This window comes from Narcine bancroftii, chromosome 3, assembly GCF_036971445.1.
Source record: "Narcine bancroftii isolate sNarBan1 chromosome 3, sNarBan1.hap1, whole genome shotgun sequence".
Lineage (NCBI taxonomy): Eukaryota > Metazoa > Chordata > Chondrichthyes > Torpediniformes > Narcinidae > Narcine > Narcine bancroftii.
In genome coordinates this window covers 263,663,077-263,679,616 of record NC_091471.1, presented here as the reverse complement: position 1 = coordinate 263,679,616, position 16,540 = coordinate 263,663,077, and the positions used below count along the sequence as shown (strand labels likewise).

The window sequence follows — 16,540 nt, the reverse complement described above, 5'->3', positions numbered from 1 at the left end:
CCTCAGCCCACAGAGCCCATGCTGATTCTGGAGATTACTCTCTCAGCTTCCATCCCCTAATGCCAAAGGTATTGCTCAGACATCTTTTGTCAGGTTCGAAACGATTGTTACCTCTAGACACTGCGTGACCTGCTGAGTTTCTCCAGCACCTTTTTGTATTGCACTACAATCACAGTGTCTGCAGACTTTCCTGTTTAACTCATGAATATGTAAGATATCTGACTTTTTAAAAAAATTTTTTTAGATTTAGACATACAGCACGGTAACAGGCCATTTCAACCCACGAGTCCATGCCGCCCAATTTACCGCCAATTAACCTGCAGCCCCCACTAGGTTTCGAGCAGTGGGAGGAACCCTGAACCCCTGGGGAAAACCCATACAGACACAGGGAAAATGTACCAACTCCTTACAGATAGCGCAGGATTCGAACCTCAGTCCCAATCGTTGCCACTGTGAAGGCATTGCACTAACCTCTACGCCAACTGTTCCGCCCCCAACTTGTTGCATGTTGTTGTCTCAGACTGAAAAGCTCAATCAAGCAGCCTTTATTCTCCCCTTATCCAGCATTCTTATAATTAGTGGACAAATGGTTTCAACAAATAAAGAAGCATATTTTAATACTCCCACATTTTTTCTCCTTTGTTGTTCACATCAGGGACAAAGAATTCATCTTATAATTCCCTACAACTCCAGGGCAAAAAGACGTCAAGTTTATTGTCATCTGATTGCTGTTGAAACAACATTCTCTGGTCCTCGGTGCGAAACACATAACACACTTGCAGACAAACAGTACATATGCAGAATAGTATTCTTATACAATTTAAAAAATTGTTTCGTAAATATGAGAGTCTTGGATGATTAGTACGAGCAGTCCCTTTGTTCATTCACCGTTCTCACAGCCCGTGGGAAGAAGCTATTCATCAGCCTGGTGGTGCTGGCTCTAATATTCCTGTATCTTTTTCTCAGTGGGATCCACTGAAAGATGCTATGTACAGGGTGGAAGGGGTTCTCAATGATTTTGCACGTCCTCTTCAGACACCGATTGGTAGATCTTGTCTATGGGAGGGAGGGAGGGATCCAACCTTTATGATCCTGTGGATTGACCTCTGATCCTTTTCTCTACAGCAACCGTTCCACGTTGTGATGCAGCCACCTTTATGATCCTGTGGATTGACCTCTGATCCTTTTCTCTACAGCAACCGTTCCACGTTGTGATGCAGCTGGCCAGGATGCTCTTGTTAGAGCTCCTGTAGAAGGTTGACAGAGGGAGGGATATAGTAAATCTGCCTGAGATGGTTTGAGCATTATCTTGGGAATCATTATTTCATGGACTCTAGAAGTAGGCCAATGGCCTTTGGTGACCTAGTCTGGTCATGTCTGAGGTTGACACAGCTCGTTTCCAACTCTGACACTATCCCAGTGACTCTTTGCTTACCTCTATTATCTCAGATTGAAGTTGGAACTGGAGCACGAAACCTTAATCAATGGAAACCTGACTGTGGAGACCAACCTGATTGTGTTGGATACTCTGGAGCTGTTAATCCAGGTATGAGGTACTGTGATCTTCTCTCCCTAACCTCTTATCCAACCTGCCTTGTGTGTGTAACCCAACTCGAAAATGGCCCCTCGGCCCACAGAGCCCATGCTGACCATCGACCACCCGTCTACACTGATCCTATATTAATCCCATTTTATTCTCCTCACATTCTCATCAGCTCCCCTCAGATTCTCCTCTCAACTACACAGCAGGGTACGTTTACAGTGGCCAATCAACCCACATGTCGCTGGGACCTGGAGTGCCCAGAGGAAATCCACACATTCACAAGGGGAGCATGTAAACTCCACAGAAGCAGCACCCGAGACCAGGATTGAACCTGCGTCTGTGATGCTGTGAGGCAGTAGCTCCACCAACTCCACCACGGTGCCATCCCATAATACCACAAAAATCATATCACAAATTTGTTTTGAATCCTTGTTTTCGAATACTGTATCTCAAAGAATGAGAAACCATCCAGGTTTCGGGCTTATATTTTAATCACTGATTGTTGCAAAAATCAAACTATCAGCATTATGTTTACCTGTCAATAATAATTTACTTTCCATCTGATTTCCCTGTGGGTGCCAGTTACATTGTAGGTTTTAGGAATTCTTTTGCCTTATTAGTTGCATGCTTTCTCAGTCACTGTCACACAAACCTTCTCCAACACCCTAGTAATATTAACTTGTGGGTTCACTTACTAATTAATACTGTGTATTGTAGCTCTCCAAGGTTCAGATAAGATTGTAGCACCCTTACCATATTTAACAATCTGTAAACACAGCGTTAATCAGGGGCTGACTCTTTAAGGAGAGGAAGTTTTCAGGAGTCACAACATTCAGAACGGACTTTTGCCAAATATTTTACAATATTTACATCTTTCCAGTTGTCCAGCCCAATGGTTGAATTTAAGCCTGTGGTCGCAGGAGTCCTGAAAGTCTTGATTCACAGCTTGTCCTGCAACCAGAGCTCCCTGTACCTCAAAAACTGCTTCAACATCCAGCGAGCCATTGTTTCCAAGGTAATCTGCTATTTCCTGAACAGCATGGACTGTTGAGAATTAATGAATTGTTTCATGTGAGCACTAAATTAAATGGACATGGTCCTTGGCTTAAAGAAGCAGCTGTTCAGAACAAATGATTGAGGTTCTATCATCGAATAGTCACAGCATAGAAGGAGGTGATTTGTCTCAGCATACTTGCACCAGCTGCCCACAAGAGCAACTACCCAGTCCTTTCTCTAGAGCCTTGCACACTTTTCTCCACCTTGTGTCTATCAATTTTTCTTTTATAAAGGATCACCTCCCACTCTGGAGAAGGTACATTCCAGGTTCTGAACACACGGAGTTTAAAAAACATTTTTCCCCACTTTGCTGTTAATTCTCTTCCTTATCTACATCTACCCTTCAATCCCTCCATCAAAGGAAACTGCCTCTCTCTGTCTGCCCTGTTCAGAACTGATCATCATTTTACACCTGATCAAATCTCTCCCGGATTCTTCTTCAAAGAATTCCCATTTTCTCTCATCTATCCTTGCAACTGTGGTACCTCATGTCAGGAACCAATCTCGTTAATCTTTTCTGGACCCTCTGTCATGGCTCATATTCTTCCTCTAACATGATGATTAGAATTACAAATACTCCAACTGGACTAAATGTTTTCTAAAGGCTATCTATCATTTTCCTTTTATTCTCTGTGCCTGTGTATCCTTTATTGACCTCTCCTCCTTCTGATGATTTGTACCTATGCCTCCAGCTACTCCTGCACCACTTCTAGATCAGTCCTGATAAAGGACTTGGCCCCACAATATTGACCAATCTTTTTCTCCCCCCCCCCCCCTCGAATACTGCTCGACACACCGGGTTCCTCCAGCAGATTGTATGTTACTCAGCAATAGAATGTTCCCTCTAGTGTTTCTTCATTCAAACTGAACCATTTCTATCCTTCACCCATTGCAGCTGTTCTTGAAGATTCAAGGTTCCTTTATTGCCTTGTAAATGGACAGCATGGTTAGTGCAACGCTGTTACAGCGCCAGCGACCGGATTGGGAATTCGAATCCCACTCTGTCTATAAGGAGTTTGTACGTTCTCCCCATGCCTGTGTGGGTTTCCTCCCTCCATTCAAAACAAATGGGGGTAGTGGGTTAATTGGGTGTATTTGGGCGGCATTGGGTCACGTGCCAAAAGGGCCTGTTGCTGTGCTGTATGTCTAAATTTTGAAAAATTTAAACATGTAATATTACAATGAAATTGGCTCTTCCTGCCATAAGGCAGACAAAGAGTCACTACTAGTGTTGCCCGGCACTAGAGGGAGAAGCAAAAGAGAGTCCCTTCAGAATCACTGAGTGCTCATGGATTCGCCTCCTGTGTTCTCGGAGCCTCTGCAGCCGCACAGACTCCTGTTTGATTCGCCAACACCCCGAGTTCCAGATCCTGATCCTGAGACCCTCAGGAAGCCTTCAACACAAACACCATGGCCCTTCAGGAGCCCTTCTTGCCCTCAGCACTCTCTTGAAACCTGGCTCCTATCCCTGATTCCCATGAGCCAGTCTCCAACAGCCATGCAGGTCGCCCGACCACATTGCCCACAGCCATGGCCACCATCCTGTAGGGTCATCTGCTCAGCTTCTCCTCAATTTGGGGGATGGGGGGGAGGTGGGTATTTCTCCCCTTAGCCACACCTTGGCTGCTAACCTGATAACAGACTGCTTCCTCACCCAGACTCTTCTGCTTACCTAATTGCCGATGAGCCTCCAGACCCAAAGCAGGCAAATGAGGAATTAGGTCCTATTTGGGCCTGCAACCATTAGCCCTATCTCCCACAAATCCCTTTCCCCCATAACCAAACCACTCTCACTCCCGGATAGCACATTTAATTCCAGAAAATGTGCAAAGCCCATTCAAAACCCCTGACGAAGTTCCTACGGGTGATTCATTGATGTATTTTTAGGGCCCATCAGCTTCTCTGATGTTTCACTTCCGTTCTCGACTTATCTGCATCCTGTGTGCACCTCTCTGCTACCCTCTGTCTGTAGGAATCCGTCTAACAGTGTTTCAATGAAGCTCCAAGTTGGGCAACCTGACACCCTACTACAGATAGAGTTCCTCTTTATCTGAAGGCTCAGATAGGGAGAAAGTTCCTCAGATTTAGTGCAAAGTAGGATTCTGAGTTCACTGGGTATGAAAAAAGTCACCAAATTATTGCCATTGAAGAAGTAATCTCAGTTCTTCAATGATCAATCTGATAAATGTCCGTGTTTGTCTTTATTAGTGTCTGTCCACTTTTGCATTGGTTTTCATGTTACCTTTGTAAGTGTGCATGTATATGTGTGTTTGAGTGCCTGTGAATGGATGTGCAGATACAGTCTATTTATGTGTGTGAGTATGTAAATGTGGATACATATGTGATTATATGTTTGTGTGTTCGAGAAACATGCACTCGATTGTGCATTCGAGCCTCGTGGAGAATACCGAATACTGAGTCTGGTAACTTGCCGACTTGCTCCAGTTTCTCATTGTTTACTCGTGTTTCCTGCATCTGCAGTTCTTGGTTCTCTGCTCTGCCGAGTAGTGCGCATTGATAACATAACATAACATAACAATTACAGCACGGAAACAGGCCATTAGGCCCTTCTAGTCCGCACCGAACCAAACACCCCTTTCTAGTCCCACCTCCCTGCACAATGCCCATAACCCTCCGTCTTCTTCTCATCCATCGACCTGTCCAACCTTTTCTTAAATAATACAATTGACTCCGCCGCCACTATTTCTCCCGGAAGCTCATTCCACACTCTCTGAGTAAAGAAGTTCCCCCTCACGTTACCTCTAAACCTCTGCCCCTTAATTCTTAACTCATGTCCTCTTGTTTTAATCTTTCCTCCTCTGAACAGAAATAGTCTATCCACATCCACTCTGTCTATCCCTTTCATAATCTTAAATACTTCTATCAAATCCCCTCTCAACCTTCTACGGTCCAAAGAATAAAGACCTAATCTGTCCAATCTCTCCCTATACTCTAGATGCTTAAACCCAGGTAACATTCTGGTCAACCTTCTCTGCACTCTCTTGCACCGATACTGTCTGGCTGTTGTATGAGCATTGGAGTGTTTGTTCCTGCGGATGTAACTGGTTGATGGTGTTGCAGTTCCCAGAGGTGGTGTTTGAGGAGGACTCAGAGCATTTAATAGAGCTCTGCTTGCTGCTGCTGCAAAGATGTACGAGTCACTTCGAGAGCACACGGCTGCAGGCCTCTGCCTCCCTCTACCTGCTCATGAGGCAGAGCTACAAAGCAGTAAGTGATAAGTAGCTCACTGGGGGTTCTGAAGGTAGTTTCTTTTCCAGATTTAATGTTCACAGTAATTTGGGATGTAAACTGTTTCACCTCATACCAGCAGAAGTTGAATCATTAGTTAATGGAAGAGCAAGTTGAACATTTAAAATACCTTCAGGAAATCTGAATCAAAAATTGAAAATGCTGAAACTACTCACTGTGTCAGGCAGCATCTGTGGAAGATGAATCAGTTAACATTTCAGATTGAAGAATCTTCGTCAGACCCAAGAAAAAGGGAGAAAATGTTTTTATCGATGTTATCTTTGTTTCCCAGTTTCAATAAAGAGTCTTGGAATTGAAACATTAACTCTGTTTCTCCTTCTACAGATACTGTGGAACGTGCTGAGAATTTCCAGCAATTTTCTGTTTTTATTCGCGTTAAAACTACAATGTTGATGAAGTAAATTGACAGCTCTAGCTCTGAGCGATGGCTGGGACCACATGAACTGAGATCAATATTTCTGTTTTAGCGTTCTCTCACTTGCCACTTCAATGTGGAAGAAATGTCTGACCTCTTATCCTGTGCGTTTCATTAACAGCTCAGCTTCTGTAAATTTCAACCTCAGTAAGGTCTGTGGCAGAATAATAAATTCCTCGTGAACGGGATAAGAAGCCAACTGTTCATAAGAGCGCAAGAAGTAGATTAGTGGAGTTCCACAGTTCTGGAACCCCTTCTCTTTGTGATCTTTATAAATGACCTGGATGAAGAAGTGGAAGGATGGGTCAGTAAGTTTGCGGATGGTATGAAGGTTGGAGGGGTTGTGGATGGCACTGAAGGTTGATGTAGGTTACAAAAGGATATAGATAGGATGCAGAACTGGCCGGAAAAGTGGCATATGTAATAGAATCTAGATAAGTGTGAGGTGATGCATTTTGGAAGGACAAACTGGAAGGCTGAGTGCAGGATTAATGGTCAGTTACTTAGGAGTGTGGATGAACAGATGGACCTTGGGGTCCAAATCCATACATCCCTCAAGGTCACTGCACAGGTTGATACAATGATTAAGAAGGCCATGGGATGTTGGGCTTCATTAGTCAGGGGACTGAGTTCAAGAGTCAAGAGGTCATGTTGCAGCTCTATAAATCTCTGGTGAGACCACATGGAGTATTGTGTTCAGTTATGGTCACCTCATTATAGGAAGGATGTGGAAGCTATGGAGAGGGTGCAGAGGAGATTTACTAGGATATTGCCTGGATTGGAAAATAAATCTTAAGAGGCAAGGTTAGCAGAGCTGGGACTTTTGTCTTTAGAAAATAGAAGGATGAGAGTAGATTTAATAGAGGTCTACAAGATTATGAGAGGCATAGATAGGGTGGAGAGCCAGTGTCTTTATCCTAAGGCCAGAATAGCAAACACCAGAGGATATATGTACAAAGTGAAGGGAAGTTTAGGGGAGACATTAGGGGTGTTTTTTACACTGAGAGTTGTGGGGGCCTGGAATGCCTTTCCAGGGATGGTGGTGGGGGCTAAAACATTAGGGGTATTTTAGACAGGGTCATGGACAGAAAGAAAATAGAGGGTTATGGGGTAGGGAGAGTTTTGTATTGTTTTAAGGAATATGTGGGTCAGCACAACATCAAGGGCTGAAGGGCCTGTACTGTGCTGTAGGGTTCTATATTCTAAGTAGGAGGAGTCCATCTGGCATATCAAGCCTGCTCTGTCATTCAATAAGATCAAGGCTGATCTGGGCGTGGACTCAGCTCCTCCTACCTGTCTTTCCCCCATAACCCTTAATTCCCTCACAATGCAAAGATCAAACTTTGATCTAGAGCTAGAGCTGTCAATTTACTTCATCAACATTGTAGTTTTAACGCGAATAAAAACAGAAAATTGCTGGAAATTCTCAGCACATTCCACAGAATCTGTAGAAGGAGAAACAGAGTTAATGTTTCAATTCCAAGACTCTTTATTGAAACAAACTGTATTTAATGAGGCAGCTTCAACTGCTTCCTTGGGAAGAGAATTCCACAGATTCAGTACTCTCTGGGAGAAGCAGAGAGTACTGGATAGAAGCATTTCCCTCCTAAATCTGGAGTCTATGACCCTTAGTTCTCGACTCACCTGTTGGTGGAAACCTCTTTCCTGTCTCTCCCTTTTAGGTGGATTAAAAACTTAGTAAGATAAATAGCTGAAAAAGGGGCAAGACTAGGTGGAAAAAGTAGATTTGGAGGTGATACTTTATTGGACCTGGGTGATCGAAACAGAATCAGAATATTTTCCATACACTTTGAATGTTGTTAACTTGAGACTTGTCTTCAGCATTTTCCAAAAACAAAAATGTACATCACCCTAACCCTGGCATCCTTGGCGGGAAAACTATCCAATCAAGATAAGCAATGTCTGCAGAAATCCCTCGGCATGCTGCTCACGTACCTGGAAACAGATGAAGCCATGGAGGGAAGCAGCTTCCCTGGGCAGGTAAGGGAGCCCTAAACTGTGAATGCTCTCTCACGCTAATCGAGTGTTAATGTTTCTGGTTCCTGGTTCAGGATGCTACATCCCAGCCTCTGGACTGCCTTCTGAGTCGGCCTAGACCTGGGTATCAGGGTATCAGGTCAAGAACGTGCAGCAGCGCTGGGGGCGTGGCAAGATGGCGTAGGGAGCGGACGTGCCTTCCCGGTCTCCCCCAGGCAGTTATATAAATACCCGTTTTAAGAATATTTCTTTTCTGTTAAAAGTCTTTGTTTTGTTTATCAATTGTTTTTAGTTTAAAATGGCAACAAAGATTAAGGAAAATAGAGTTCAAATACAGAACAAAACTACACTCTCCGACTTTGGAAGAAACTCGGCCTACTTGCCCAGACAGAACCATGGAGTCAAGGCTGGAATTTTCTTAAGAACGGAGCTCATTAATTGGACTGTCGGATAAGCTGGCCTTGGACACCCCTCTGAAAGATGGTGATGAATATTGATTTGAAATGTTTTATGAAGATAAATTGCAGTAATTGGCATTGTTTGCCCGTGAGTTTTAAAAATCCAGATAACATTAAAGTTTATTAGTGATTTTTTTTGGATGGAATATCGGAAGGATGAACTTATTATCTATAAATACAGAACAAAATTACATTCTTTGACTTTGGAAGAAATTTGACCTATTTGCCCAGACAGAGCCGGAGTTGGTGCTCAAGAACAGAACTTATTAAAGTTGATTTCGGACTCATTTTTGAAAGATGGCGACGAATGTTGATTTGAAATATTTTCTGAAGATAAACATATATATGGAACTCCTTGACCTGCAATAAGGTTTATCAGTGATTTTTTTTTGGATGGAATATTGGAAGAGTGAATTTATTATCTGTGAGTATGCATACATTGCAAACAGATTTTAATAGTTTTGAAAAGGTTTTTTTTTAAACTAAACAACAAGATCAGTTTAATATTGAGAAAATTGGAAAAAACGGAAACTTTATTAAATTTGGAAACTCAGTAGAAAGAAACTATGAACAAGATTGATGATTTATAAAATTAAAGTCGAAGGAGCAATGTCCAAGAAGAGTTAAAAATTTTGAATTAGTTTTTCTTGAAAATAAACAATAATTTCAACTTAACATTGAGAAGATTGACAAAGTGGAAAATTTGATATTAAATTGGGAAACATAGAAGAAAGAACTTATGAATAACATTGATGCTTTAGAAGATCAAGACCGAAGGAATTATGTTCAAGAAAATTTTAAAAGATTTGAAAAAACTTTTTTTTGAAAGTAAGCTACAAATTCAACTTGAGACTGAGAAGAATGGAAGATTCGGTGTTGAACTGGGATGTTCAGAGGTGTTTTAATTCAGTGGATGAAATTCAGGAAGACTTGAAAAAAAAATTTTAAAAAAAGCTTTTATTGATTGTAAACAATGTTTAACTCAGTGTTGGGAGGGTGGAAAGGGTGCAAAATTTAATATCAAGTTTGGATTTTCAAAAAAAAGAGTTTATGAATAAGATTGGTTAAATTGATGGACCGGGGTTTTATGGATATAAGAAATGATGATTTTTCGGTTTATACGTGTATTTTGTCTGCCTGGGGGGGGAGGAGGGAGGGGGTGGTACTTCTGCTCCCGAAAGTCATATGCCACTTGTGGTTTATACCACACCCATTTGGGTTTTTGGGAATTAACCACCACAAGGTGGTTTCCTAAGGGGTTAGGGGAGGTGGGGGGGGGTTGAAAATTAGAAAATTATTTAGTATCTATTATGTAATATTATACTAAGTCAATTTGAAATGAATGTATGGAGATACTATAAATAAATTTCAAAAAAAAACCAACATGCAGCAGTAATAGGCCTGAGGTCTTCCCATGTATGTACTTCTGATTCCCAGGCTTGAGGCTGTGGTTGAAGTCCAGCCCCCCAAAATGCCCAGTCAAGGTGGGTATTTCACAGGGATCATTGAGTGGATCCTGATTGTGGCCTACTCCTTTCTTTTAAAGTTGGCCCAATGCTGCTGCTGTCTCCCATGCTGAGCTTCATCTGAGGCCCTGAGGACAGAAGCTCAAAGGGTCTATGAAAGGGACAGTGAGGTAGGGACTTAGGGACCTCGGTCCTCACTTGCATCTCAGAACTAAGACTTGGGGTGGTGCTGGCACAGACTGACTCTGTCCATCTTGGAATCCCAGAGCTAACCCACCTTTGCACCTAAAAGACCAAAAGACCATAAGACATAAGAGCAGAAATAGGCCATTCAGCCCATTGAGTCTGCCTTGCCATTCAATCATGAGCTGATCCATTTTCCCACTCAGCAAGGATAAGGAAAAGGTTTACATTAATGGGATTTCTCACTCAATTTGGGAATGAAGAATTGATTCCCCCACCTCTGAAGCTTAGAATCTACTTTACACATAATTGCAACCTCTGGTGCTGAGCCAGTATTAGTTCCTCAATTGGAATTATCCTAGTAGCTCAACTGCACAAAATAACCAAATTATCTGGTAAATTACTGGAGTTTGTAGGTCCACACTGCCAAGTTACAATGCCTTTCAGATAACACTCATAAAACACTAAGACCCCCTCAAGAGGAACAACGGATGGCAACTTCAGTGCCTCAAATAATAGGCATTACATAAACCCAAGTACTTTTTCTTTCATGCCCAACTACTTTGGTTTCAGTGGAAAAGAAACCATTTCAATTCCTGTTCCCACTCCCAATTCCATTTGGGAATTCTCAATCTGCTGTTGAGCAGAGCTCAGACTTGGAAGTCAACCTGAAATGTACTCATAGGACATCAACAAATGGTGGAGTGTATCTCCAAACACTGCACCCTCGTAGTTAGAATACCGACCCTTCACCCTCTGGAGACTGATACTTCAAGCCTCCACCTCTGCACTCTGACATCACACAGTACCCTCTCCATCACTCTACTCACAATCTTTGCTACATCTCCCAGCCTCAGCCTCTTTGCCATATCCACCTGGACCTCCTGTAGTTTTCCATAGTGCTAAATTGATGGGGCATAAAAAGAGATAGAAAATGAGAGAGAGAAAGAGGAGAAATGAGAGAGAAGGGAAGGGGGAGAAAGGAGAGAGAAAGAGAATATTGAACAGAATGCTCATCCCACCAAGTCCACACACCCATCAAGCACTCGTTAGACTCTTCCTATGTTAATCTTATTTTATTGTCCCCATACTGTTAATTTCCACCCCTCCCCCCACCTCCTTGATTCCACCTCTCATCTACCATTAAGAGCAATTTACAGTGGCCAATTAGTCTACCAAACTGCACACCTTTGTAATCCAGGGATTACAGAAAGGATCTGCAAACTCGAGTTCAGGATTGAGCCTGCGACTCTGGAACTGTGAGGAAGCAGTTCTACTTGCAGTGCAACTGTGCAGACCCTTGTGGGGCCATGTGATTGGTTTCATTGATGGTATAATAACCTTGTGCGGTGACCAAAGTGCTGATCTTTCAGGTGGAAGAGCTTTTGCAGAATTTGAATGGAGTACTGTGTGACACCGTGAAGCTACAGGAATTTCCTCAGGATGTGGACATGCAGATTGACCTCATGTACAGGTAAAGCCTTTGGGGACATTGACCTGATCCTCTACTGTTGCGCTGTGAGAGTGGACATTGTGGAGGTGGTGGGATTGAGACCTGTTGGGAAAATCTATTCTTTCTGTTTGTAAATGCCAGGTAGTTCAATGCAAAAATGTGAGTTGCCCATTTACCTTTGACCCTCCATGTTGGGGAGATTTAAAAAAATTTTAGAGCTGAATCATTTGACCCTTGAAGTGCTGGATGGTGTAGCATACTGAACTCACTGTGCACCAATAACTTTGGAAATTTTTAATTTAAAAAAAATTTACAACATGCTAGAAGCCAAATCTCACCATTGAGGCCCATCCTACCCAATTACTCTCAATTGACCTGTAACCCTGTACGCTTTGGAGGGTGGGAGGAAACCAGAGCACTCAGGGAAAAGCCCACGCATGACACAGGGAGAATGGATAAACTCTTATGGACAGCACCGGCTTCGAGTGCAGGTCCCTGGTGCTAAAACATCACACTGACTGCTACACTGCCTGTGCCGCCCCCATTTGCAACAACACACAGGAAAGGAACACTTTATCACCCATGGCAGCTAACAACATTTGGGAATTTAAACCCAGTGCCATCCAGGATTCATCAGGATCCTGAGATTCTGACTTATAATTTCTGCATGGGAAGCACAATGATGTTGTCAGGAACACGGACCAATCACCTGTTCTATCCGATTCAAGTTCTTGTCACATTGCCTTCTTGGAATCAGCCAATATTGGACTCTCCTAGTCCTGCTGTTCATAAAACATTTCAGCACAGTACAGGCTCTTTGGCCCATGATGTTATTGCCAACCTATGCAAACCCACTCAACAAACTAAACCTTCCCAACCTCATACCCATGACCCTCATTTTCTTCTTGCATCCATCTTTGTCTATCAATGACTCCAGGTTGACAACAATAATGGGAAAAACAAAGGAATCTTGTCAACTGTTTCTCACATCAAGAAACTCATTTCTTACTGCAAGGGAGGCTATTCAGTCCATCAAATCTGTGCTGGCTCACAGAACAGACCTATCAACTCCATTTATATCTCTGCATCCTATTCTTTCTTACACACCTACCAATGTCCCACCACTACCCCCCCCCCCCCCACCCATCATTCTCTCATCCCCCTAAGTTAGGAGATATTTACTGTAATTAATGCACAGCAGCACATCTTTGGAACGTGAGAAGAAACCAGCTCCTCCAGGGGAAATCCCAGTGCAGAGGGCTGTCCATGCAGGGCAGAATTGATTGGGTCACTGGAGCTGTGGGAGAGTGGCAGCAATTGCCGAGATGCCCACACACTCACAGAATTCCTTTCCTCCTTTACTATGAAATGCGTGCCCAGTAATCACACCCAATAATATGCATCCAATTCACAAGGCCTGATGCAGTTTGTCGGCGAGTAAAGTGTGTGGTTTGTGCTTCCTGCAGAATAGCGAAGGGTTTGCAGAGTTACGTGGACCTGCGCCTGATGTGGCTGCGGAACATCATGATGAAGCATGTTGAGAGGAAGTGCTTTGCTGAGGCAGCCCATTGTTTGGTGCACAGTGCCGCCCTGGTGGCAGAATACTTGAACCGCGTTGACGGATCTGTCCATCTGCCCATGGGCAGCGTGAGTTTCCAGGTCAGTTTCTGCCAATAGGGGACAATGGCAAATTCCATTTACATAACATCTTGCCAGGGGGAGGGGAGAGAATTCAGCTTAAGGAGATGGTCCGAGCAGCAGTGCATGAAAGTTAACAGAGAGAACTGTGAGGTAAAGTATTTGGGAGGGTGCAACAATTGACTAGGGAATGCAGTAAATGGGAGGTTAGAGATGGTGCGAGAAAGTGAGATCCCTTGGAAGTACATCCACAGGTTCATAAACTGCAGGTAGATAAAAAGGCAAGATTAAAGATTCCTTTGTTATTATGCACATAAATACACAAAATTTGTCAGCTTGTAAAGGCACACAAAGAGGTATCACTAGCCCGGAGCTCTCACCAATAAGAGAAAGAAAAACAAAAGAGTGTCCCGTCAGAGACAAGAAATCTCCATGGATATTTTCTCCTGTGCTCCTGCATCCTCTGCAGCAGAAACAGCCTTCTGTCTGTCCCAGCAGTGAACCCAAGCTCCCAGTTCCGAACCTCCGGAAGCTGCGAATGCCCAAGGCCCTTCGGGAGCCCTTCTCGCCATCAGCACCCTCACGAATCCTGATCCCTTAATTAGAAACAAATCGAGCGGAAGAGCAGTGCTCGCATTGTTGGCAACACTTGTTGTCAGGCTGCAGTTGAGCGCTGGATACTGTTGGCCCCCGCATTGCAGGGAGGATGTGATTGCACTAGAGAGGGTGTGGAGGAAACTCGTGTGGATGTGATCAGAAGTGGAAAACTTTATTTATCAGGTAAGAGTGAATCGGTTGGCAATGGTTTCAGTTAAATCAGCAAAGGTTTATGAAACAGGAAAGTGTGAGACAGTTGAAATAAAAGAGTTGAGAAAATGAGGCCACTTTTAATGAGTGACTAGTTGCTATTTCAATTAGCTGAGGGATCAAAAACTAGGGGTATAATTTTAAATTAAAGGTAAAAAGATTAGAGGGGAGATGAGAAAGACTTTTTTAAATCAGTGGGCACCAGGGTATTCACTGTGTAATGGTGGCAGAGGTAGAAATCCTCAACACATTTAAACAGTATTTAGGTGAGTGGTTGAACAGCTCTGACCTGCAGAGTGATGGATCTGGAGTGGAAGATGGGATTTGGTTGGGTGGTCATTTTGCATTTGTACAGACATAATGGTTCTTGAGACCTCCTTCTACTTTGTACATTTTCTATTAATTCTATGAACAAATAAAATGTGACATGGAAGCATCATCAAACAACATTTTACAAAGCATTATAGAAACTGCTAAGGTGATTAGAAGCTTGGTTTTGCATTGAACCTCGTAGGAAAGGAGAGATGGAGAGATTTGGTGAGGAAATTCAACTTGGAATAAGTACCCATGAATGCCACCATTAAGTCTTAAAAATGTCCAGTGTGACACTTAACATAGTTATTATTGTGGAACTCACATTCCCAGCTTTCTATGGACAAAGAGCACGGTATTTGAGGATGAGAGGTCGAGGCAGCACTGATGCCTAATGGATTGGGTCCAGTTTTGGCAGGTGAAAGCACTGTCCAATACAGGGCCATTTTTATTTTCTTGAGAACATTAAGAAAAGTTTAATCCTTCATCATTTGACTTGATGAATAAAAGTTAAAAGATTGAATACTTCTCATGATAAGTCCTTTGATAAAAGAGTGAACTTTCCTTTATGGAAAATTATTAGTCACATCATATTTTTAGTACATACCATTTTGGCAGCCTGTGCCTTTGTCTGTCTGAGACTGAATTCATTGCGGTGTACACCAGATTTGAATGACCCTTACCTAATTTATGTCCTAGTGTTCAACCCTCGAAGACATATTCTACTAAATTCACTTTATAAAATCCTTCTGATACAGTAATAATCCAAAAATCCAGACCCGAGAATCTGGACTTTTTGAAAACTCTCAAACTTTAAAATTTAGCGGGCTTTTGTGTGCGTGCATGCATAAGCGCCACAGATGCATAGCGGCAACAAGCGACCAAGCAGTTGCCATTTTGAAATTAGAAATCAAACTGACAACGCTATCATTTTGTGTCCTATTCTTTCCATTTACCATATATGGCATACGTATTTATAAACCCCTAATAATGGATCCTGAAGTAGATAAACTTCTTTAAAAGTACTGCCTGAGAGTGTGGAAAATCCATGAGCAGTCCAGATTTTCAGACTTCTACTGTACTGAAAATTACACCAACTCCTAACCCTTTGGACTCCTGCCATTTTTAACCTTCCATAATATATACTCCAGACTGGGTCCAGGGGTAAACTACAGTGCGAACCATCTGGTGTTTGGGTATAAAACTAGTCCTGAAAGCAGAGACATGGAGTCCAAAGCATTAAGGAATGGCTGTTTGTTAGTTCATGATAGAGAGTTGGCTCTTGAATCTTTATAGCCTTTGATTGGCTGCTGGCAATTGGTGCCCCACAGTTGTTTGGTGGCCCTTGATTTTCCTTTGGTAACTGCTGGCTCTTGGACATTTTTTTCTTCACCAGAACATTTCCATCGATATTCTGGAGGAATCGTTGGTGTCTGAAGAGATCTTTTCTATGGAGAAGGAGGATATCTGGACTAGAAACCTGCTCAGTGAAGAGGGACTCCTGGAGTTGCTGGATGAGGCAGCTGAACTCTTCAACAAGGTATATTCTCAGCCCTTGCAAGATTATTGTGTTTGCTGCTAAGAATACGGTTTCTGACTCTCTGCTCCCAGCATGGAGCTTGCCTGAAACACGGGCACAGATTGAGGAACAAGCTCAGAGGTCACCCCACCAGAATGGCAGCAGCGCCAGGTAGGTCAGCTCACCAGAATGGCAGCAGCGCCACGTAGATCAGCTCACCAGAATGGCAGCAGTGCCAGGGTTTCTGGGATTATTTTTTAGTTTGTGTAAAGGACTAGTCATTTCTGTTTTGTGCTTATGCTCCTGACAAAGTAAAGACAGAGAAATTAGATTCAGCAAATTGCACCAACCATCACTCTCATTTGTGTTCAATTTTATCTAGTTTCACTTGGCATCTTGCCTGCTCTGACCCTCTGCTTAGC

At 42.9% G+C, this 16,540-nt stretch overlaps 1 protein-coding gene across 2 annotated transcripts in view; it reads left to right on the top strand.

Moving 5' to 3' along the window:
* The window catches only part of LOC138758670 (dedicator of cytokinesis protein 7-like), a 157,332-nt gene that overhangs the window by 124,627 nt on the left and 16,165 nt on the right, over positions 1-16,540 (top strand). For both annotated transcript variants that reach the window (XM_069927953.1, XM_069927954.1), the window contains 7 exons: positions 1,450-1,546; positions 2,424-2,558; positions 5,681-5,827; positions 8,127-8,285; positions 11,763-11,863; positions 13,309-13,501; positions 15,996-16,139. In XM_069927953.1, coding sequence (XP_069784054.1) covers positions 1,450-1,546; positions 2,424-2,558; positions 5,681-5,827; positions 8,127-8,285; positions 11,763-11,863; positions 13,309-13,501; positions 15,996-16,139 — 976 coding nt within the window. The remainder of the gene's footprint in view (positions 1-1,449; positions 1,547-2,423; positions 2,559-5,680; positions 5,828-8,126; positions 8,286-11,762; positions 11,864-13,308; positions 13,502-15,995; positions 16,140-16,540) is intronic.